The 19875-nt window shown below is 37.1% G+C and overlaps 1 protein-coding gene across 1 annotated transcript in view; it reads left to right on the top strand.

The window, feature by feature from the left end:
* Positions 1–2837: 2837 nt before the first annotated feature.
* Positions 2838–19875, top strand: part of LOC112046823 (bumetanide-sensitive sodium-(potassium)-chloride cotransporter) — a 49730-nt gene continuing 32692 nt past the window's right edge. The window contains exons 1-3 of the mRNA XM_052886414.1: positions 2838–3039; positions 3237–3681; positions 17445–17545. Of these exons, the coding sequence (XP_052742374.1) occupies positions 3301–3681; positions 17445–17545 (482 nt within the window). The 5' untranslated portion in view covers positions 2838–3039; positions 3237–3300. The remainder of the gene's footprint in view (positions 3040–3236; positions 3682–17444; positions 17546–19875) is intronic.

The raw sequence follows: 19875 nt of genomic DNA, 5'->3' as shown, positions 1-19875 counted from the left end.
ACAAACGTCAAATGTTTGGTGTAGTTGTCACTTGTTAGTAGTATCTATTTAACCTGTGCTTGTCAGTTGCTTGTTGCACTAGGTACTTTACCATAGAGTACATTGAATATAGGGTATAGAGTCCTCAGATGCCATCTCCGCTTAGCGCCATCATGTGAGCAGATAGAGAACTACACCAATTATAATATATACCCATAAGTATAAAAATAAGTCGAATTACGTATATATACCTATATCCATAGAGACATCAACATAATGTTTACCTACTAGTATTAACTGTTCTTTAATTCTATTATTTTATTTAGGAATTCGGATACAAATAATAAAAACACAAATGGGATACATATAATTATTTATTGTTTCTCCTTTTGTGAACATAAACAACTCCTTCTCTTTGAATAGAGTCATCTTCGTCAAAACCTCTAGTGGTACCGCTTAACAATATATTTGTTGACTTACACCAATTAAATGTAAAAAATCTGCACGAAAAAATAAAAAAAGAACTCTACTAAATCTCAAGACAAGACATATAATATAACAGAGTTCTCGGAATCCAAAGTAAAGCACAGGTCAAAACGATTTATAACAATCACCAAAATCCATAAAAAAAGCCAGGTCGTCGGGAAAGATCAACGCAAAAAAGCACCATGAAGAAAGCAGAAGAAATAAAACCGTTTCGTCTACAAAATTAAACAAAATGTCACAAGCGGCACAAGGTTATAATTTTTTTTTTAATACCTGGCTTAAGATTACCTCAGAATCCTGCTGGTCAAAGTGCCTTAAAGCGCCATCTATTGAGCAAATAGGGAATTAAGGAGGCATATGCAATTTGTACTGAGGTCGTAATGTACAGACTGATTACACCCTGTACTTTACTTTTAATTTCCGACCACACCGATCAACGATAAGTCAGTTACGTCAAATATCAACTCCACAGATTAATAATACTTCAAGTCATTCAATTCAACTGTCAAGTTGTCAATACGCACAGCAAAGACATTTTAATTTTAGTTTTTCATCGGGTGACCTGCATTGCGTAACCAAATATCCCCAATACCGTAGATTTAAGAGTAGTACAGAGTACCCCAATACTTATTGACTATTTTCTAATCGAAGTGACATTCCCAATTCAATTTTCATTTATTAGAGCTTTTGCCGTATTAATATTATCGTCATATTTTTTTGTTGGAAGAAGCTTCGATAAGCCTAATGACGCTGGCCGCTTGCTCGATAAATTGGCTATCAATCACTGAAAGTATTTTTCAAATCGGACCAGTAGTTCCTGAGATTAGCGCGTTCAATCAAATAAACAAATACATAACAATCAAACATAAAACAATGATAATTTTATAGTAAAGATCGGTAACGTCCCTACAAAATCACCGCATAAAGTGATCCGAATAATTACAATTCCATTATTTATTTATGTATATATAGTTTTTACACTTCCTGAACACACAACTCGATATTGTAGACGATATTTAGGTATAATTGTTATAGGTAATATTTAGGTAATAACGTTCGTTGTTGACCACAAATAACATTGAGATGTGGAAATTTCCTCTTTTGAGCGCCTCATTTTTCATGACCTGGTAACACATCTAACAGTTATATTTAACATCATTGCTATGAAACGCTTTATACTCACTATTTTCGCTCCTTTCAAGCTTTACTAGTGTAATAGTAATATTAGTGTCATGTGTGTGTACTTGTGAAGTCTGTTTCCGTTCATAATAAAACTATTTAACTGACTTTGAAAAAAAATTCCCGCATAGAACCAAACTCCAAACTTTTCTTCTTTACAGCCGTTCGACTTGGAGAGTAAGCCAATGAATGCGTGACGCATCACTAAAACTGAGTTTAGACGAGGCAAACGGATGTTTCATATGTTACTGTAGGAGAAGAGTCTGACTCATAGTCAGTTACGCGTATATCTAAGCTGAGACACATTGTAGACCAATGGTTGAGCTAAAAAAGTTTTACATCTTACTCTCAGTCTTATGGTCTTAAAAATATGTTATTTGAAATAAAACAATTTTTATTATTACATAATATTTAATTTGAAATTCTCGCGAAAACGGGTTACATGTATGAGCTGTGATGCCACCATTTTAGATACAAAGTTAACTTACAATACTGTAACACCCTTTGCGTAACATAATAAATAATTAAATAAATACATGCTGTTGTGACATATAAACATTCAAATTAATTTAGCAAAAGCATTATTGGTGTGGAATTGAGTACTTCATACTCCCCACAATTTTGGAACTTTGCCACGAACTGGCAACGTTTTTTGACGTTTATTACCGAATGAACGGTGCTTATCAACTGAATGAAAAGTAATTTCAAATTCAATCGTAGTATTTATAAACATTCCCAGTACATTCACAACGTAGACAGACATCTCTCAAAGTCAATAACATTTTAACTTAATATTAATTGTATTTTGTAAAGACAGGAGGCAAGGCGTTTCTTCAGTTTGTCTGACAAATTTGTCAATTATTGTTTAATAATCGATTTATAAGATTATATAAAATAAAAAAATAAGTAGTAACAACCTCAACTTTTTGAAAATAAATATATTGTGGAAAAACGGTGTGTTTCGTGTGGATAACTGCTTTATTTGAACAAATCAGCTGAATAGCTCCGATTGATGAAAAATATTTCAAATTCCTAGGGAAAAGGTTCATTCAAATTGCTATGACTAACTAAAAAATTGAATGAATTTGCTGTCAAACAAACTAAATAACTTATTATTATGCTTATCGGCTCTCTTTTGTTCTACAATGGGCATGCCAATCAGTTGTCTATTTACTTTTCTGTCTACGCTGTAAACAGCATTCGCCACGCTATTCCGCACTATTCCGCCAGTCGCCACTCACACTCGTTCAGTTATTAATAGCACAACAATAGGAATAGGGATCACGTTCAATAGACATTCACATTTACATTTAAGATTGATCATTCATGATTCACTCACAAGTCACATTTCACATTCACATTCAGTTAATTTCAAGCAAGAAGTTTGTAAGGGAGGTGTGCTAATTGTGTCAATATTTTGGCGTGTAATTTCAAATTTATACAATTTATTTTATCTAACTTGAGTTTGATAAATAATATTTATTATGCGCTCGATCACGTATTTTAATTGCACGTTGCTAAATATTAATGTTTTATATATCGTTTAGTTGTGCACACGAGATATCAACCTCATTTTATAATTTTGGGCTTAGGATGCTGTTTCTGAATTAAACGTGGATATTTTTTGACCTCTTTGAACAAAGTGCATGCCACAAAATGGGATCCTCACAGAAAGATATTGAACTGAGCCCTGTTAACACGACACCTAACAGCAGTAAGCCAGCTGTAGAAAAAGTGAATATTTTAGTGAACGATGAGGAAGACGTGATTATAGGACGATTCAGGAAGATCAGCTCGGCAAAGTCCATGGCTGCGACGAATGGTAACATACAATATCCATCGGAAGTGGTGAAAAACGATGATGTAGAGTCGGGGCTCCATTTTCGGGCGAAAGAGCCGGAGAAAGATAAACTGCTACCGGAAGCGGTATCCAATGGTGGGCTGGTGAGGTCAAAGGTGCCGGTCACCAAAAGCAGCTTCCGGGATGTCGAGAAGCCGTCCAGGTTCAAGGACCAGCCGTCTGCCACACGATTTCAGGTAATGTGAATATTTTACAATAATTATGTTAAGTAATTTTTTGTTGACTTTGTTAGTTACTTTGCTATGCTGTCAAACCTTTATCTGCAGACCGATTTTAAAAATTCCATCACCCAGAAAAAGCTACATTATCAACAAGTAAGATAGGCTGTATTTTATTCTTATATTCTCACAGGAATGGGAGCTTTGTGGTTGAAATAGTTGAAATAGTAGTGTCTCTGCTAGTAGAAAATAAATATTATTATTTATTAAATTAATATATGCCTGGATTGAATCTATTAAAGCTCTAAATTTATTTTGTCAGAGTTTGGCTGAAATATCAAAGCATTAGTTTTGATTACTAGCATAGCATGCCTTGGAGTGACCCTGTATCAAAAGTAATAAAATTGGGGGCGCAAAAGGAGGGTTCAGATTTCTAAACAAAAGCAAAAATATTTATCGATTATTATAAGTCATCACTCCCCCCTAAAAATTAAGCTAGCCTAATAATTCAAATTAAGTATACACTTTACCTGCAGTTTTTTTCTGAAATTTGATTTATTTATTATTTAGCTCGGGGAGCCCGTCTCATTGAAATAGTTGATATGGCAGTAGCTATGCTCCTGGCTTCGATCCTTATCCTTAACTCACTCTACACCCATTGGTCAGGGTCTAGGGTTTATTTATTTATTCATTTAAGTTACATTTCCAATAAATAAATAATCCATGTCAGAAAAAAAATGATGTTATATATCAGAGTTTGGTTCAGCTCAGAATTTTCTTTCTGCTACATGATGTACCCAACACCCTTACAATAAATCCATGGAATGCTAAGATATTTGTCTCAGTAATAAGTTGATATTCAATAATAAATTCTACTAATATAATAAATTATTTTAATTTGACGAGCATACAATTTTTCTTCTTTCAAAAAAATTATTGTATGTCTAGCTGAAGGAATTGAAATCTTAGTGATTGACATGTAAGATTTCAATTCCTTCAGCTAGAGCTGCCCATGACTTAAGAGGGAGAGACATGGGTGAATATTAAGCTATTGGTTCTGGTCATTATCTTCAACAGTGAATGTGATTATAAGATGTCATCATAGTCAAGTCAAAAATCATTTATTTCCATTGTAAACTAATACAAGCACTTTTAAAATGTCAGGTAATGGTGATAATAATAAGTCAAAAACTTTAAATTAAAGTTACAAGGGTTTCAAATGTGCCTTGGTCCGAGAAGAGCCCACAAAAACTCAGCCAGGTTTCTACTTTTGTAGTTTATCACCATTTAACAATAGATTACCTATTGTTTTACATTTAAATTTCCAAGCTATTTTGTCATTTATATAATCATTGTCATTTATTTAACATTCATACGAATTTTCTATATGCTTGCATTTAATAATTATCTACAGAATCAAACATTAGCAACCTGAGCCGCCCAACCTGCATTATAGCAATGTGGTGGTACAACAGCCCCAAACCTCCTCTTCTAACCTCCCATTAGATGATGATCAGATAGGAGGGTAGAAGTATCTGATGATGATGATAATGATGAGGCAACCAACAACTTACTTACTTTGCCTCTAAATGAACTAAACTTAAATGAATTTTGAATTTTTAATCTTTCCTATTAAATGGAACTTACTTCATAAACATATTTCAGTTATTTTGATTTTAAATCAAAATTACTAAACCAATTTCATGAAAATGAAATGGGACCAATCTGGAAGTATACTGTTTCAAACAAAAATAATTTTGAAAAGAAACAAGATAATTAATGACGAAGTTATAGGGTAACAAACATTAAAAAAAACATACGCATCAAATTGAGAACCTCCTCCTTTTTTGAAGTTGGTTAAAAATGACATCACAATACAAATAAAGGTATGGAACAAATGCTATAAAATAAAAGACTGAAATTTCCATACACTACATTCATAGCATTGAAAAAGCATTATCAGTTTTATCATGTTCACAAAGCTTTGATAACAATGAGTATACAGACAAAGTTAATTGTTTATTGTTGAATAATGAAAAGCTGTGTGGAATTAGATTAGTGTTAGCTGAGATAAGAACAATGCCATGCTAATTTGCTAGCATTATTTATTTAACTATGCCCATATTAGCTAAACTCTATAACTGGATGAGTTCTGTGAGTCCTATTGCAAAATTAAATAATAGCATTGTCAAAGGGCCCCTTAAACTTACACCCAGGTCACAATCCTTGGCTGTAGGGTAAGGGGTCTGTTTGGTGTATTGTTTTCTCTGCCTGGTAAATACACCCACAAATACAAAGACACACAAATGCAAATATGCATGTTAAACTTAAAATATACTCTCTTTTATAAATAATCTTGTGAGATGGTTATAATAAAATTTAAACCTCGCTGAGTATGTTTAAACAAGGAGTCAAACTGGGCGCGTTTGAAACCTTAACAGCTTTAATTTAAGTTCAGGACTTTATGACTTTAATTATTATCACCATTAGATACTTACTTTACAATGATTTAAAAAAAGTGTGTGTCAGCTCCGACGCACGAAAGGAGTTTACTCTTTCAGATCGACTGTCTAAAGGTGTATGTTGCCTCGCAGCCTAGCATATAATTTCACCATGTACGTCTCAATACTTACGCCAGAAAAGAGAAAGGTGCGCCACTGAGGAGCAGCAGGCCGCGGCGTGCGAGCTATTCATTTATCGAATTTTACTGTTATATTTTTTTCATACCAAGGGCTATATTTTTTTTTGACTTTGAACTTTAGGGCTAAGTAAGGGTCCATGTGTATGAACCCTTACTAAATTCGTCCCCTTACCGTGTCGACACGCTTATGTCCATCCGTCGGCTTAGCCAAGACCTGCTTTCAGCGGTCTAGGTCATAGGCGCCTATACCGATAAATCATAATAGCGCACAATTGGATAATTCGCTCCCTCACTTCCCATAGCCTTAGCGATCGACTCGGCTCCTTGCGTCTTATCTTGATACTCACGAGTACCTACATGTATGTACTCACTCTCACTATTTTTTTTTTATTTATTTACAAGTTAGCCCTTGACTACAATCTCACCTGATGGTAACAGATGATGCAATCTAAGATGGAAGCGGATTGTTAGGAGGAGGATGAAAATCCATACTTCTTTCGGTTTCTACACTACATCGTAACGGAACGCTAAATCGCTTGGCGGTACGTCTTTGTCGGTAGGGTGGTAACTAGCCAGAGCCGAAGCCTCCCACCAGCCAGACCTGTTCCGATTAAGAAAACCTCAATCGGTCCAGCCGGGTATTGAACCCAGGACTTCCGTCTTGTAATTTATTTATTTATTTAATAAGGACAACCAACAGCTGATACAATGTCACATGTCAATAATTTACATTAATATATTAAGTTATTGCACAGCTAATTACAGGTTATCACAGCACCCAGGACAATTCCACCGCGCATACCACTGCGCCACGCCCTAGTATCACTAGTAGTAGTATCACTCTGTCTGTCTGTCACTCTGTGTGTCTGTCTGTCAGACTGTCTGTGGCACCATAGCTCCCGAACGGATGATGCGATTTCAATTTAGTTTTTTTTGTATGAAAGGTGACTTATGGAGTGTTCTTAGATATGATTGATGAAAATCGGTTGAGCCGTTCAAAAGTTGTGGGAGTTGAAAGTGGGGAACCGAATGTCTGCAAATAAACTCGAGTGGGGTTTCAAATGAAAGCGCACTGAAAGAGAATATTGATGACTTGATCGAGAGTGTACTTAATAATTTCATGACTTCGGTCGAGCGTACCGAGATGCACACGTTACTTTTTTTGGAGTTTACTCCTTTAAAATCGATTTTTCTATTTATTATTATAATTATTATTATGTACGACCGCTTAATTATTCTAATAGTTATTATTTTAAATGAGATTAAATAGTTCAAAAATAGCCTTTTCCTGTTATCCTTCCCGTAACTTTGGCTAAATTAATCATAATACTATCCGCTAGCCGAGAGCCGTGATAGCCCAGTGCATATGACCTCTGCCTCCAATTCCGAAGGGTGTGGGTTCGAATCCGGTCCGGGACATGCACCTCCAACTTTTCAGTTGTGTGCATTTTAAGAAATTAAATATCACGTGTCTCAAACGTTGAAGGAAAACATCGTGAGGAAACCTGCATACCAGATAATTTTCTTAATTCTCTGCGTGTGTGAAGTCTGCCAATTCGCATGGGGCCAGCGTGGTGGACTATTGGCCTAACCCCTCTCATCTTGAGTGGCGACTCGAGCTCAGCAGTGAGGTCTCAAACCGCTGGATGCTGGCGGCTGTTTGGAAGTCCATATAGACCTATGTCCATTGTCCAGCAGTAAATGGCTGATGATGATGAATTGATGACAATCTACTAATACCTACCAGTTTTTCGGCTCGTAAAATTTTTGGTTACTCAAGTACTTACTCTAGGTAAATAAATTACATAGGTCCAAAATAATATGTTCCACATACCTAGTAGTAATTAATAAGAATAATATTTAATCGATTATTTGAACTGCCTCGTTAGTCCAGTAGAGTGGCTTAGGATCACGACGTCCTGGGTTTGAGTCTCTGTATGAGCTATGAGCTTTTATTTCTTCTAAAAAAAATACCGACCGAATTGAGAACCTCCTCCTTTTTGAAGTCGGTTAAAAAGGGGCCGATCCAGAAATTTTGCCGCTCCGGGCAAAGATATATTTCGTCGCCTTTTACATACACCAAAAATACTTTTTAGGGTTCCGTAGTCCACAAGGAACCCTTATAGTTTCGTCAGGCCCGTCTGTCCGTCCGTCCGTCCGCGGTTTAGCGCCGAGATTATTACTACTAGAAAGCTGTAAATTTACATAAATATGTATTTTTTTTCCCTAAAAAAATGTAAAGTGGGGATATTTTTTTTTTACTCGTTTATCTCATAGTGTGGGATATCGTTGGATAGGTCTTTAAAAGATACGAGGGGTCTTCTTCCAATACTTTTCAACTTAGGGATTAAAATACTAAGCTTTTAAGATCTAATTTTTGTTAAGAGTCCAAGTGTCCCCACCCTCTACCGGCTAAACGGTTATTTATGGATACGTAAGAAATTCACAAAAGTAGGATATATAATGAAATTACACGGAAAACTATAACGGCTAACTAGTAATCGCTAACGGTTATTTATGGATACGTACAAAAATTCACAAAAGCAGGATATATAATGAAATTACAAGGAAAACTATAAGGCTAATTAGCAATCGCTATTTAAAGAGTCTAATAGTAGTAGAATAATAGTCGACCAACTTAAAAAACCTAATTGGTAATCGAAAATCGCATATTAATTCCGTTGTTAATTAAAAATATTAACAAAAGAAAACAGAGTTTGTTAAAACTAGAAAGATAAAATTTAGTATGGATACGTATATTAGTTTCGTCTATAAAATGGAAAAATATAGTTTTTTGGGTATCTTCCTTACATGCAAAGTGAGGATGAGTTTTTCATCGTGTATCGCATGGTGTGGGGTATCGTTATAGGTATTTTTGTGCATTACATAGGGGATTAAAGTGCTAACTTAATCTACGGAACCCTACTCTCATCCCCTCTCTTAACCTGTCCTGGCCCTGCACTGGGCTATGTTGATAATGATGAATCAAAGGCTCATCATGAATCAGTACACTATGTATAGCTTCAAACATGTAATATTTGAATGAATCTACTCGAGTGTCCGAGACGTCGACATAAGTAACAGATGCTGATGATGTTTCGTAAATCAAGGTGTAGGGGACTAAACTGGTTTAAACTAGTACAGTTAGCTACTCCATGTGCTCCGGAGGATCATTCAGTGATATAATCTATACTAATATTATAAATGGGAAAGTAAGTCTGTCTGTCTAATACCTTTTCACGCCTGAACCGACCAAGTTGAATTTGGTATTATAATAAACTAGCGGACGCCCGCGACTTCGTCCGCGTGGAATTTAGTTTTTTACAAATCCTTCGGGAACCATGGATTTTTCCGGGATAAAAAGTAAAGTCTATGTGTTAATCCAGGCTATAATATATTTTTATACCAAATTTCAGCTAATTCAGTTCTGTAGTTGAAGCGTGAAAGAGTAACAAACATTCATATTATCAAAATCATCAGTTTTCGCAAATCTCGGGGAACCATGGATTTTTTCGAGATAAAACGTATGTGTTAATCCAGAGTAAAATCTATTTCCATTCCAAATTTCAGCTAAATCGCTTCAGTAGTAGCGGCGTTATAGAGTGACAAACATCAAAACATCCATACAAACTTTCGCGTTTATAATATTATAGTAGGATGGAACCTTGGCACATGACATAGGCTACTTTTTATCCCTTAAATAAAAAGAAAAGGGGGTGAAATAAGGGATTTTGTATGGAAAATCCATTGTAGGAGTTACAGTTTTAAAATTTGTTCATAAGTCATTAAAAAATACGATATATAATGTGCTTCGAGAATTTTTAAAAATTAACCCCTAAAGTGGTGTAATAGAGGTTGTAAGTTTATATTGATTTCCACGCGGACGAAGTCGCAGGCGTCCGCTAGTCTTTACTATATAATCATGATCTATAAATAGTTTACCTGTATTAAATGGTTACGTCTATATTAAATAGTTACCTACATTATATACTAAACCTAGACTGTATCTAGGTTTCGGTATTTCCTGTTGCATTGGCTGTGGACAAGTAAACACAAATTACCTAATGGCTAAATAAAAATTTTATTCATATCGATTAATCATAATTTTCAAAATCAATTTTATTTTATTCTATTATTTGAACAACTTCTTAAACTAATCTACTAATATAAAGCTGAAAAGTGTTTGTTTCTTTGAATGCGCTAATCTCAGGATCTACTGGTCCGATTTGAAAAATTCTTTCAGTGTTAGATAGCCCATTTATCGAGGAAGGCTATGGGATATATATTATCACCGTATTCCTACGGGAACCACGCGGATGAATCCGAATATAATTTGAGAAATACGCATATACGTAATGCTTTTATGTGTATCTATCATTTATACCTACCTTATTTATCAAAATCTGATGAATAGTTTAGGTGGTACGGATAACATACGTGAACGCAAACTACTTAATTATAATCAGCTTTTAACTTCGCAACAATACATTATGCATGACATTGTATACTAATGTTAAATGTTATAATATGTGGTAACAAATTATGTCCGTCGTGTCGTAAACGTAATGGAATATTTTAATTAAAGCTATGATTGCATTGGATTTTGCGGTAAAACAATGAATTACGGTTTAGTGCAAATAAAAAAAAAATCATTTTATTTTTTAATTATTAAACGTTTGACCCCTGCAACTTTCTGCTAATTTTGAGTTTTTACAAGGCTTCCAAAATGTCGCTCGACGAATTTGAGCTTTTTGGGCGTGCTTTGTGTTCAAAAACTGCAATTGAAAATTTTCAATCGACCGACGGACTCTTTTTAGGTTTTCTTATGATTTCAAAATTCGTACTGTCTAAACTTTAGAGTAGGTAGTACTTAAATTAAAAAAAAACCTTATTTTAAAAAAAATCATAAGACATAATTGGCACCAATAAACGCGGTTTTTTAAAATTAAGAGCTGACTAGAATCGATAGGTAACAGCCCTTTAAAAGATATAAAAAAACCCGGACAAACACATAAACAATTTAAAAAAAGGGTCTATGTTTTAGAATCATGTAAATAACTTGAGAAAACAAAGTCATTTTGAAATCACAGACAAACACTTTAATTTTATTTAATATGTATTGATTTCTCGCATATAAATGTGTGTTACATAACAGTGTTTGTGTCCGCGACATCGGCAAATCAACAATTCAATTAATACCTAATTAATAAGATTACTTCATAAATATCACAGTTTATATGACTATAAAATAAAGAACTGGAATGTGTCTTCTATTCTTGGACTCCTTTACGTAACTTATTGTTATTCTTTACATCAAGACACACGGCAGTGTAAACACCAAGTTCTAAATAGGGTGACTAGTAAGACGCGTTCAGCAGTGAACAGGTTTATGTACACCAGCCTAAATTTACTCTAAATAGTTTTTTTTAAAGACTGTATTAGGAGTAGGTACGACAATAAACCAACGGGGCGGTGATGGAACTAAAACCCTTCGTACCATTGAGCTATTGAGGCTTTATTTATTTTATTGACTTTAAATATATTTAAATCCGCTTTTGATGTCAACCAGTCTCCGACGTCAGAAGCGGATTTAAAGAGCCAAACACGATTATTGATTGAGAACCTATTAGGTTTAACAATTCCCACTAAAAATGTTACCAATAAACCCTACACTCTTCGGTCACTAGTCCGGGACTACGCTCAAGGTTATTCTCTACGACTCGAGGGCTTATTGGTAACATTCTTAGTGGGAATGGTTAGACCTGATAGGTTCCCATTCAATAGCTGTGTTTTGCTCTTTAAATCCGCTTACTGGAAGTCGTACCCGAGACCTCAGGGATGTAAATCAAGGCATTTCCAACTGCGCCAAAGATGACGTCAACTACACCTCTTATTAGATTACTAGCGGACGCCCGCGACTTTGTCAGCGTCGAATTTAGTTTTTCACAAATCCCGCGGGATATATTTTTCCGGGATGAAAATTATTCTTTACATCAGTATCTGTTAATCCAGAGTAAAATCTATTTTCATTCCAAATTTCAGCTAAATTTCGCTGCAGTATTAGCGGCGTTAAAGAATAACAAACATCCAAACACACATTCATACAAACTTTCGCGTTTATAATATTAGTAGGATTCAAGATTAGCAGATGCTCATAACTTCGTCTGAGTTCGAGTCATTATCAGCCTATTTTAACGATCATTCTTCTTATACGAGAGGAAATATGAAGCTTGGAACGCACCACGTTGGCTTTTACTCTGGTTTCCCTTCCCTAATATTCTTCCGCCTTCTCACCCTTTCGAAATAACCATGACATCGCACCAGAAGTCCAGAGATGTTTCCTAAATTGATTACTCATGTTACGGCCACGTTAACTTATTAATGGCACAATATGAACAACAATATGTATTTGAGCCACTTAAGCCAATATGAAAATAGCTTGATATGACTCCGTTTGGCATCAAAGTGGGCGGCTGCTATATTTAGCCGTCTAAATATAGTCCGCGATGCAATCGTGCTGTCTTGCTTCTGGAGTTGGGATACAATATCTAGCAGTTATACAGTTGTATTTTTTGTGGGTCCAGTTTACTGCTTATATGGCGAGGGACCCGCGCCCTAGGCCGGGTTACGAAATATTGGGTTTTCTTTCTTGCAATGAAATTCTTAATCACAATCCTCCAAAAAGTGCGGGCGATGTCACACCACCGTATCATTATCAGCCGATGGACGTCGACATAAGCTTCTTGCATAGATTTCCAAAAACAACTATCTCAGGCCGCCAGCATCCAGCGGCTCCCTGCAATGCGCTTGATGTCCTCAGTCCACCCAGTGTGGTCGAGCAACACTGCGCCTTTCGGTGCGGGGTCGCCATTCCACCACCTTGGGATCCTAACGTCCATCGGCTCTCCGAACTACTCGTATGTAGCCTGCCCATTGCCTATGTATACACACATTGTGACAATGTTTGTCATTCAGTCAAACCATGAGCTATTTGATGCAGCGTAGTAAGTAAGCTCAAATCGTCTCTTTGATAAGGAGAGATTCTTGCTCTGCAATGGGCTATACCCCTCTCATATAAGAAGAGAGTCCGACCCTAAGCTGATAATGACTTTCCATATTAATTGCGAAAATATTCTGTCTGTTATCTTTCACAGTTTTTTTTTTTATATTCTTTACAAGTTAGCCCTTGACTACAATCTCACCTGATGGTAAGTGATGATGCAGTCTAAGATGGAAATGGGCTAACTTGTTAGGAGGAGGATGAAAATCCACACTCCTTTCGGTTTCCACACGACATCATACCGGAACGCTAAATCGCTAGCTAAACTAGCCACGGCCGAAGCCTCCCACCAGCCAGACCTGGACCAATTAAGAAAATCTCAATCTGCCCATCCGGGGATCGAACCCAGGACCTCCGTTTTGTAAATCCACCGCGCATACCGCTGCGCCACGGAGGCCGTCGAAAATGCTAGCAATGCAGCTAAATAAAATACAGCTTACATGTTATTATTTAAAAAGTTACATGTGTAGGTACCATCCGTATCCGTGATAGCCCAGTAGATATGACCTCTACCTTAAGGCCGTAGGTTCGATTCCGGTCAGGGGCATGCACCACCAACATTTCATCATTCACAACATCAGTTGTGTGCAATCTATACTTATAATAAATCTGTAGAGAGGTCAATTCTGTACATGAAATATATTTCCAAAATAACTATCAGGGGGTGATTAGTGATCGATACTGATGCCAAAAATGCAATCAGTAAAATTTTTGTCTGTCTGTCTGTCTGTCTGTCTGTCTGTCTGTCTGTCTGTCTGTCTGTATGTTCTTTATAGAAACAAAAACTACTGGACGGATTTTAACGAAACTTGGTACAATTATTCTACATACTCCTGGGCAGGTTATAGTATACTTTTCATTACGCTAAGATCAATAGGAGCAGAGCAGTGAAGAGAAATGTTGAGAAAACGGGAGAAGTTACTCAATTTTTTAAGCTTCCGTCGCGTGTACAGCCTTAATGGTTAAAGCTACATGGAAATCATGTATGACGGAAATGTTCTCCTTAAAATTATCTATAAAAACAGGGTAGGGTAGGATAGGGGTAGTTGAAAGTTTACAACGACTTTCACGCGGACGAAGTCGCGGGCGTCCGCTAGTCTATACTAATATTATAAAGAGGTAAAGTTTGTAAGTTTGTAAGTTTGTCACATTTTTTAAATGGGGTAATCTTCGGAACTACTGGTCCGATTTCAAAAATTCTTTCACCAGTAGAATGCTACATTATCGGGGAGTGCTATAGGCTATATTTTATATTAGTATGATATATATTCGCCGAGTTAACACAGTTTTTGTCATACAGGTCGGACCGAAAATCCTCTTAAGCAGACTTATTCGCATGCGCTGCCTAACCTTTTGTGTAAAATTGAAATTAATGTATGGAGGCTTTATGTATCTTTAAAAGTTCTACAAAAAAGTCCGCGACACCATATATCTATCTTCTATATATTAGCAGATATAGTACCTTTTGTGTTTTAAAAATTATAAATTTTATATAGTTAGGTTTGCGTCATTATTTATGCTACTTAACTTAAATCCTTATCAAAATAAATTATTTAATAATCACAAGGATATTATGGAGATAAGATTTGCCCTGTATAGTATGTTAATTAGTTAAATAGTTTCGGAGATAATACAAAATTTCTAAAAGACGCAGAATAACCACTACATGACGCCCCTTGCTTTCAATTACGTAGTTCCCGTTCCTGTGTGAATATGGGAATCAAACATAGCCTATGACACTCGCAAATATAGTATCTTTCTATTGGTAAAACAACTTTCCAAATCGGTCCAGTAGATCCAAAGATTATAATTTTAGCATAGAAGTCTCTATTTTCCTTTGTCATCGCACCACGCTCATAGGGCTGGACCGATTTTGCTAAGGGTAGGGGTAAAGTAGGGAAGGTATAGGGTAGGGTAGGGTAGGGTAGGGTAGGGTTCAGGTAGGGTAGGGGTTGTGTAAAGGGTAGGGGTGGGGTAGGGCAGGGTAGGGGAGTGTATGCCTAGGTTAGGGGTAGGGCCTACCCCTATCCTAGGGGTAGGGAAAGGGAAGATTACGGGTAGGGTAGGAGTAGGGTAGAGGTAGGAGATCGATACTGAAGCCTATTTTCTATTTTTTGTCTGTCTGTTTGCCTTTTTTTTGACCGGGCATCACGCTAAAACTACAGAATGAATTCAAATGATACTTAAGACGATTTGAGACCATAATAATATGGAGGATAATAGGATACTTTTTGTCGCGAAAACAAAATCAGAAATGGGTGAAGTAGAGGTAGAAAGTTTGTACGGAAAGTCCTTAATTTTTCTAGGTACATTTGTAAATGTAAAATGTTAAGTGGACTATTTATTAGGTATAAGTTATAAAACTTGCAAAATAGAATGTGAAATAGGGGTTGAAAGTTGACATCGATTTTAACGCAGACGAAGTCGCGGGCGTCCGCTAGTCTTAAATAAATTAAATATCACGTATCTCAAACGGTGAAGCAAAAACATCGTGAGAAAATTTGCATACCTTAGAATTTTCTTAGTTTTCTACGTGCTTGATGTCTGCCAATCCGCATTTTGCCAGCGTGGTGGACTATTAGTTGAAGCCCTCTAATTCTGAGAGGAGACTCGATTATTTGGCACTGTTAGTGATGATTATGACGTACCATTGTAAGACTATTAAGTTCTTTGACCGAATGTAGTTTAATCTTCCTCCACAGAATGTGACAGAGTCCGGTACGAAGTGTAGGTACTCGGCTATCGTCAAGCGACGTTCACAGGAAGAACTTGTTAAGGGCTAATTATTTTAATGCGTAATTCCTAAATTCCTTAGATGTGTAGCGATGTTATATCCTTACAAAAAGTTCGGCGTTTCACTTAGCTTTGTTATTACATGATTAGGATGGCAATTGAACCTTCAAGAGTTAACATCTCTTGGTTTCGGAGTGAAAGGAGCCTACGTTGAGGATTTTCTGATGGATCTGAGTGACGTTACTTGAATTTGTCGGGTTTTCACTAAATCTGGCAGTAACACAAAGCCTTAAGATTTTAGCTCAATTACCAGTTGGACCTATCTTTGTTGAACCTAACTTTTACGCCTAATAAAGAATTTTGAGTTGACAAGTAACAGAGACGAATGGAGGAGATTGACATATTTTGCAACCCTGATTAGGACAAGGAGATGATCATATTTATTAATCCTTTTTGAACGGTTACATGGAAGTTCTCGTAATTTAAGATTAAAATTAATATGTTCTTGAAGTCGTTTTACGGGGTACTTCGTATGTAGCTGTGACAGAAATATTGTTAAGTGTAGGTGTAAGTAGTTTAATCCGATAATTTCAAGTCACGTCTCACTGGAAGCTAATGCTCCATTCAATATCGCTTACTTTATTGTAGTTACGACCACTTATGTATATGTAACTGTCTCGTTAGCCTATGTGGTTTTACGAGTAGGTACGTCATGGAGGCTTCGATTCTTGGTCAATTAAGTCAACAGCATGACATACTCTACAGGCTGATAGACATCAAGGCTTATTATGAAATATTTGTTATTGTTGAGAAATATATTTAATATATTTAATATACATAAGCCTGTAGAGTATGTCTTGATATTTACGGGACACCCTGTATGTACTAATATGTCTGTATGTTAGTAATATTTAGTATTTTTACCCGACTGCAAGTATGGTTATGTTTTTCGCGCGTATCTTGTATGTATGTATATAATATTCTTTATTACCTCATATCTTCCAAACCGCTGAACGGATTTACGTAATTAATATATCGTTAGATTCGTCTTAATAACCCAAGTGTTTTTAGATAGGTGAAGTTAAAAATAAAAACAACACGACGACTGGGACGCTATAGACTCAAGGTGAAATTTTTTTTTTCGAATATCTTGATATGGGTATCAATCAAGAGAATTTTGAAATTTCAATATGTCATGTCCATATTATAAAAACCTACAATTATAAAAACGTTATTTATTAATCGTTATACAAAAAACGCGAGGCGGATGATTAGGTGCGAGCAGGTTTAGGCAGTCGGGTTTTTTTTTTTTTTTTTAATTATTATAATATTGTCGTTTGTCCTCAGATGGAAGACAAGCAGGACGAGGCGACGGACTCGGAGGGCTCGGGCATGGAGAGTGACGACCCTCTCACCGCCACTGACACCAAATATGGCAAGAGCTTCAGGTACTGACTGTTAGGGACTGATAGAAACCCCCCCCCCCCCCCCCCAGTCTCGGAGAGAATGCTAAGCTCTCGTCGGGCCGATAGACCCCCCCCACCAGTCGGAGATAATGCTAATTGTATGCCTATTACGCCTTGTACGCCTAATTTTACGTCTTGTACGCCTATTACGGGCCCACTAAAGGAAGTAGCGAGGGAAGTAGGCAGTGACGTGACGACGTCCGTGGCGCAGTGGTATGCGCAGTGGATTTACAAGACGGAGGTCCTGGGTTCAATCCCCGGCTGGGCTTGATTGAGGTTTTCTTAATTGGTACTGGTCTAGCTGGTGAGAGGCTTCGGCCGTGGCTAGTTACCACCCTACCGGCTAAGGCGTACCGCCAAGCGAATTGGCGTTCCGGTACGATGTCGTGTAGAAACCGAAAAGGCTGTGGATTTTCATCCTACTCCCAATAAGTTAGCCTGCTTCCATCTTAAATTGTATCATCACTTACCATCAGGTAAGATTGTAAAAGGCTAACTTGTAAAGAATAAAAAAAAAGAGACGATGTGTCACGTTACTCGTCCTGTCCCATTTCATGCCGATAGAGCCTTGATAGCCCAGTAGAGCCGTGATAGCCCAGTTAATATGACCTCTGCTTCTGATTCCGGAGGGTGTGGGTTCGGATCCGGTCCGGGGCATGCACCTCCAACTTTTCAGTTGTGTGCATTTTAAGAAATAAAATATCACGTGTCTCAATCGGTGAAGGAAAAACTTCGTGAGGAAACCTGCATACCAGAGAATTATCTTCTCTGCGTGTGTGAAGTCTGCTAATCCGCATTGGGCCAGCGTGGTGGACTATTGGCCTAACCCCTCTCATTCTGAGAGGAGACTCGGGCTCAGCAGTGAGCCGAATATGGGTTGATGACGACGACCGTTCTGGGTCCCTCTTGTATATGGTGTCCGGATGTACTCATCTTGCTAAAGGCGAATACATAGACATAATCAAGTAGACAGAATAACTCACCAACAGCTTGCGGCTTCAGTATGCCTTGGTTATATATACTCAGAGGCAAAATTATCCGCCCACTTTAATATGTCGCTAGTATATTTAAGTGGGCGGATAATTGAACCTCTAAGTATATTTATGCGCGAGGAAAACCACGGTGAGAAGCTGTTATTATTAAAGTGTGTAACATTCAAGTGGCTGTTAATTTGTATGACGAGACAATTGTTATCAAATCTCCACTGAGAGAGTTTTGTTTGCACAATCGCACTCGAGATTATAAATAGATTAACTACTTTCGTTGGTGCAGTGGTTGAATGGGATCACGGTGTCCTAGGTTCGAGTAGCACTAGCTATGAAATTTTAATTTTTTTTTTCTAAGAAAAAAATCTCAGCACGGAGTTTGGATGTTGGTGGTGTCTCGTGTCTTGGAAGTAAGTTAAGCGGTCGGTCTCGGTAATAATCATTAACGTTGGTTATAGAATTTAACATCATCACCCTAAGCTCGTTAACCCGTATTAGAACAGAGTGGTCCTTAATTCCATATGCCCTCTCCTATAAAGAAAGAGGCCTGGCCCTGTTAATAAGCCTGGCCTGGTTGTTAATACAGGCTAATAATAATTTTCACCAATAGGTACTTGAGTCTAAATTCCATATTATGCCCTCTCGTATAAGGAGGACGGCTTGATCAGCATCATCATTTACAGCCGATAGACGTCCAGTGTTGGACTGGACATAAGCCTCTTGCATGGACTTCCAAACACTATCCAGCGGTTCCCTGCAGCCTGATTAATGTATTCGGTTAATTTATACTGCGCTTTCTGAAGCGAGGCGCCATTCCAGAACCTTGGGACCCCAACGTCCATCGGCTCTTCGAACTATGTGACCTGCCCATTACCACTACAGCTTCGCGACTCGCTGAGCCATGTCAGTGACATTTGTCTGCGGATCTCCTCATTTCTGATTCGATCGAATAAAATCCAAGCATAACTCGCTCCATCGCCCGCTGAGTGACTGACACTTTAATAAGGCCCAAAGTACGAAGGCCTGGTAGTGCCGTACTCCCGTTAATACATAGGCTGTTATTAACTTTCACCAGTGCGTACCTACTCGCACACCTACGCACAAGTGATCGCGTTGTTTTCGTTCTCAATTACGAAAGTGCCCTAAACTTCCAGTGACACAAATACATGTGAAAAATTTTAATTAGTCGCGTTGCGTAATTGAAAAGTTTCCACATAAGTTTTTAAAGACCGGTGTTTATATCTAAAAAAACATCTAAAGATAATTATAAGACCGGTGTTTCGTATATCTAAATAATCATCAATTTAAAAAATATAATTTTTATAA

This window comes from Bicyclus anynana, chromosome 17 (assembly GCF_947172395.1).
Source record: "Bicyclus anynana chromosome 17, ilBicAnyn1.1, whole genome shotgun sequence".
NCBI classification, from domain to species: domain Eukaryota; kingdom Metazoa; phylum Arthropoda; class Insecta; order Lepidoptera; family Nymphalidae; genus Bicyclus; species Bicyclus anynana.
The sequence above is the reverse complement of the archived record's forward strand: the minus strand, read 5'-3'. Positions and strand labels throughout refer to the sequence as shown.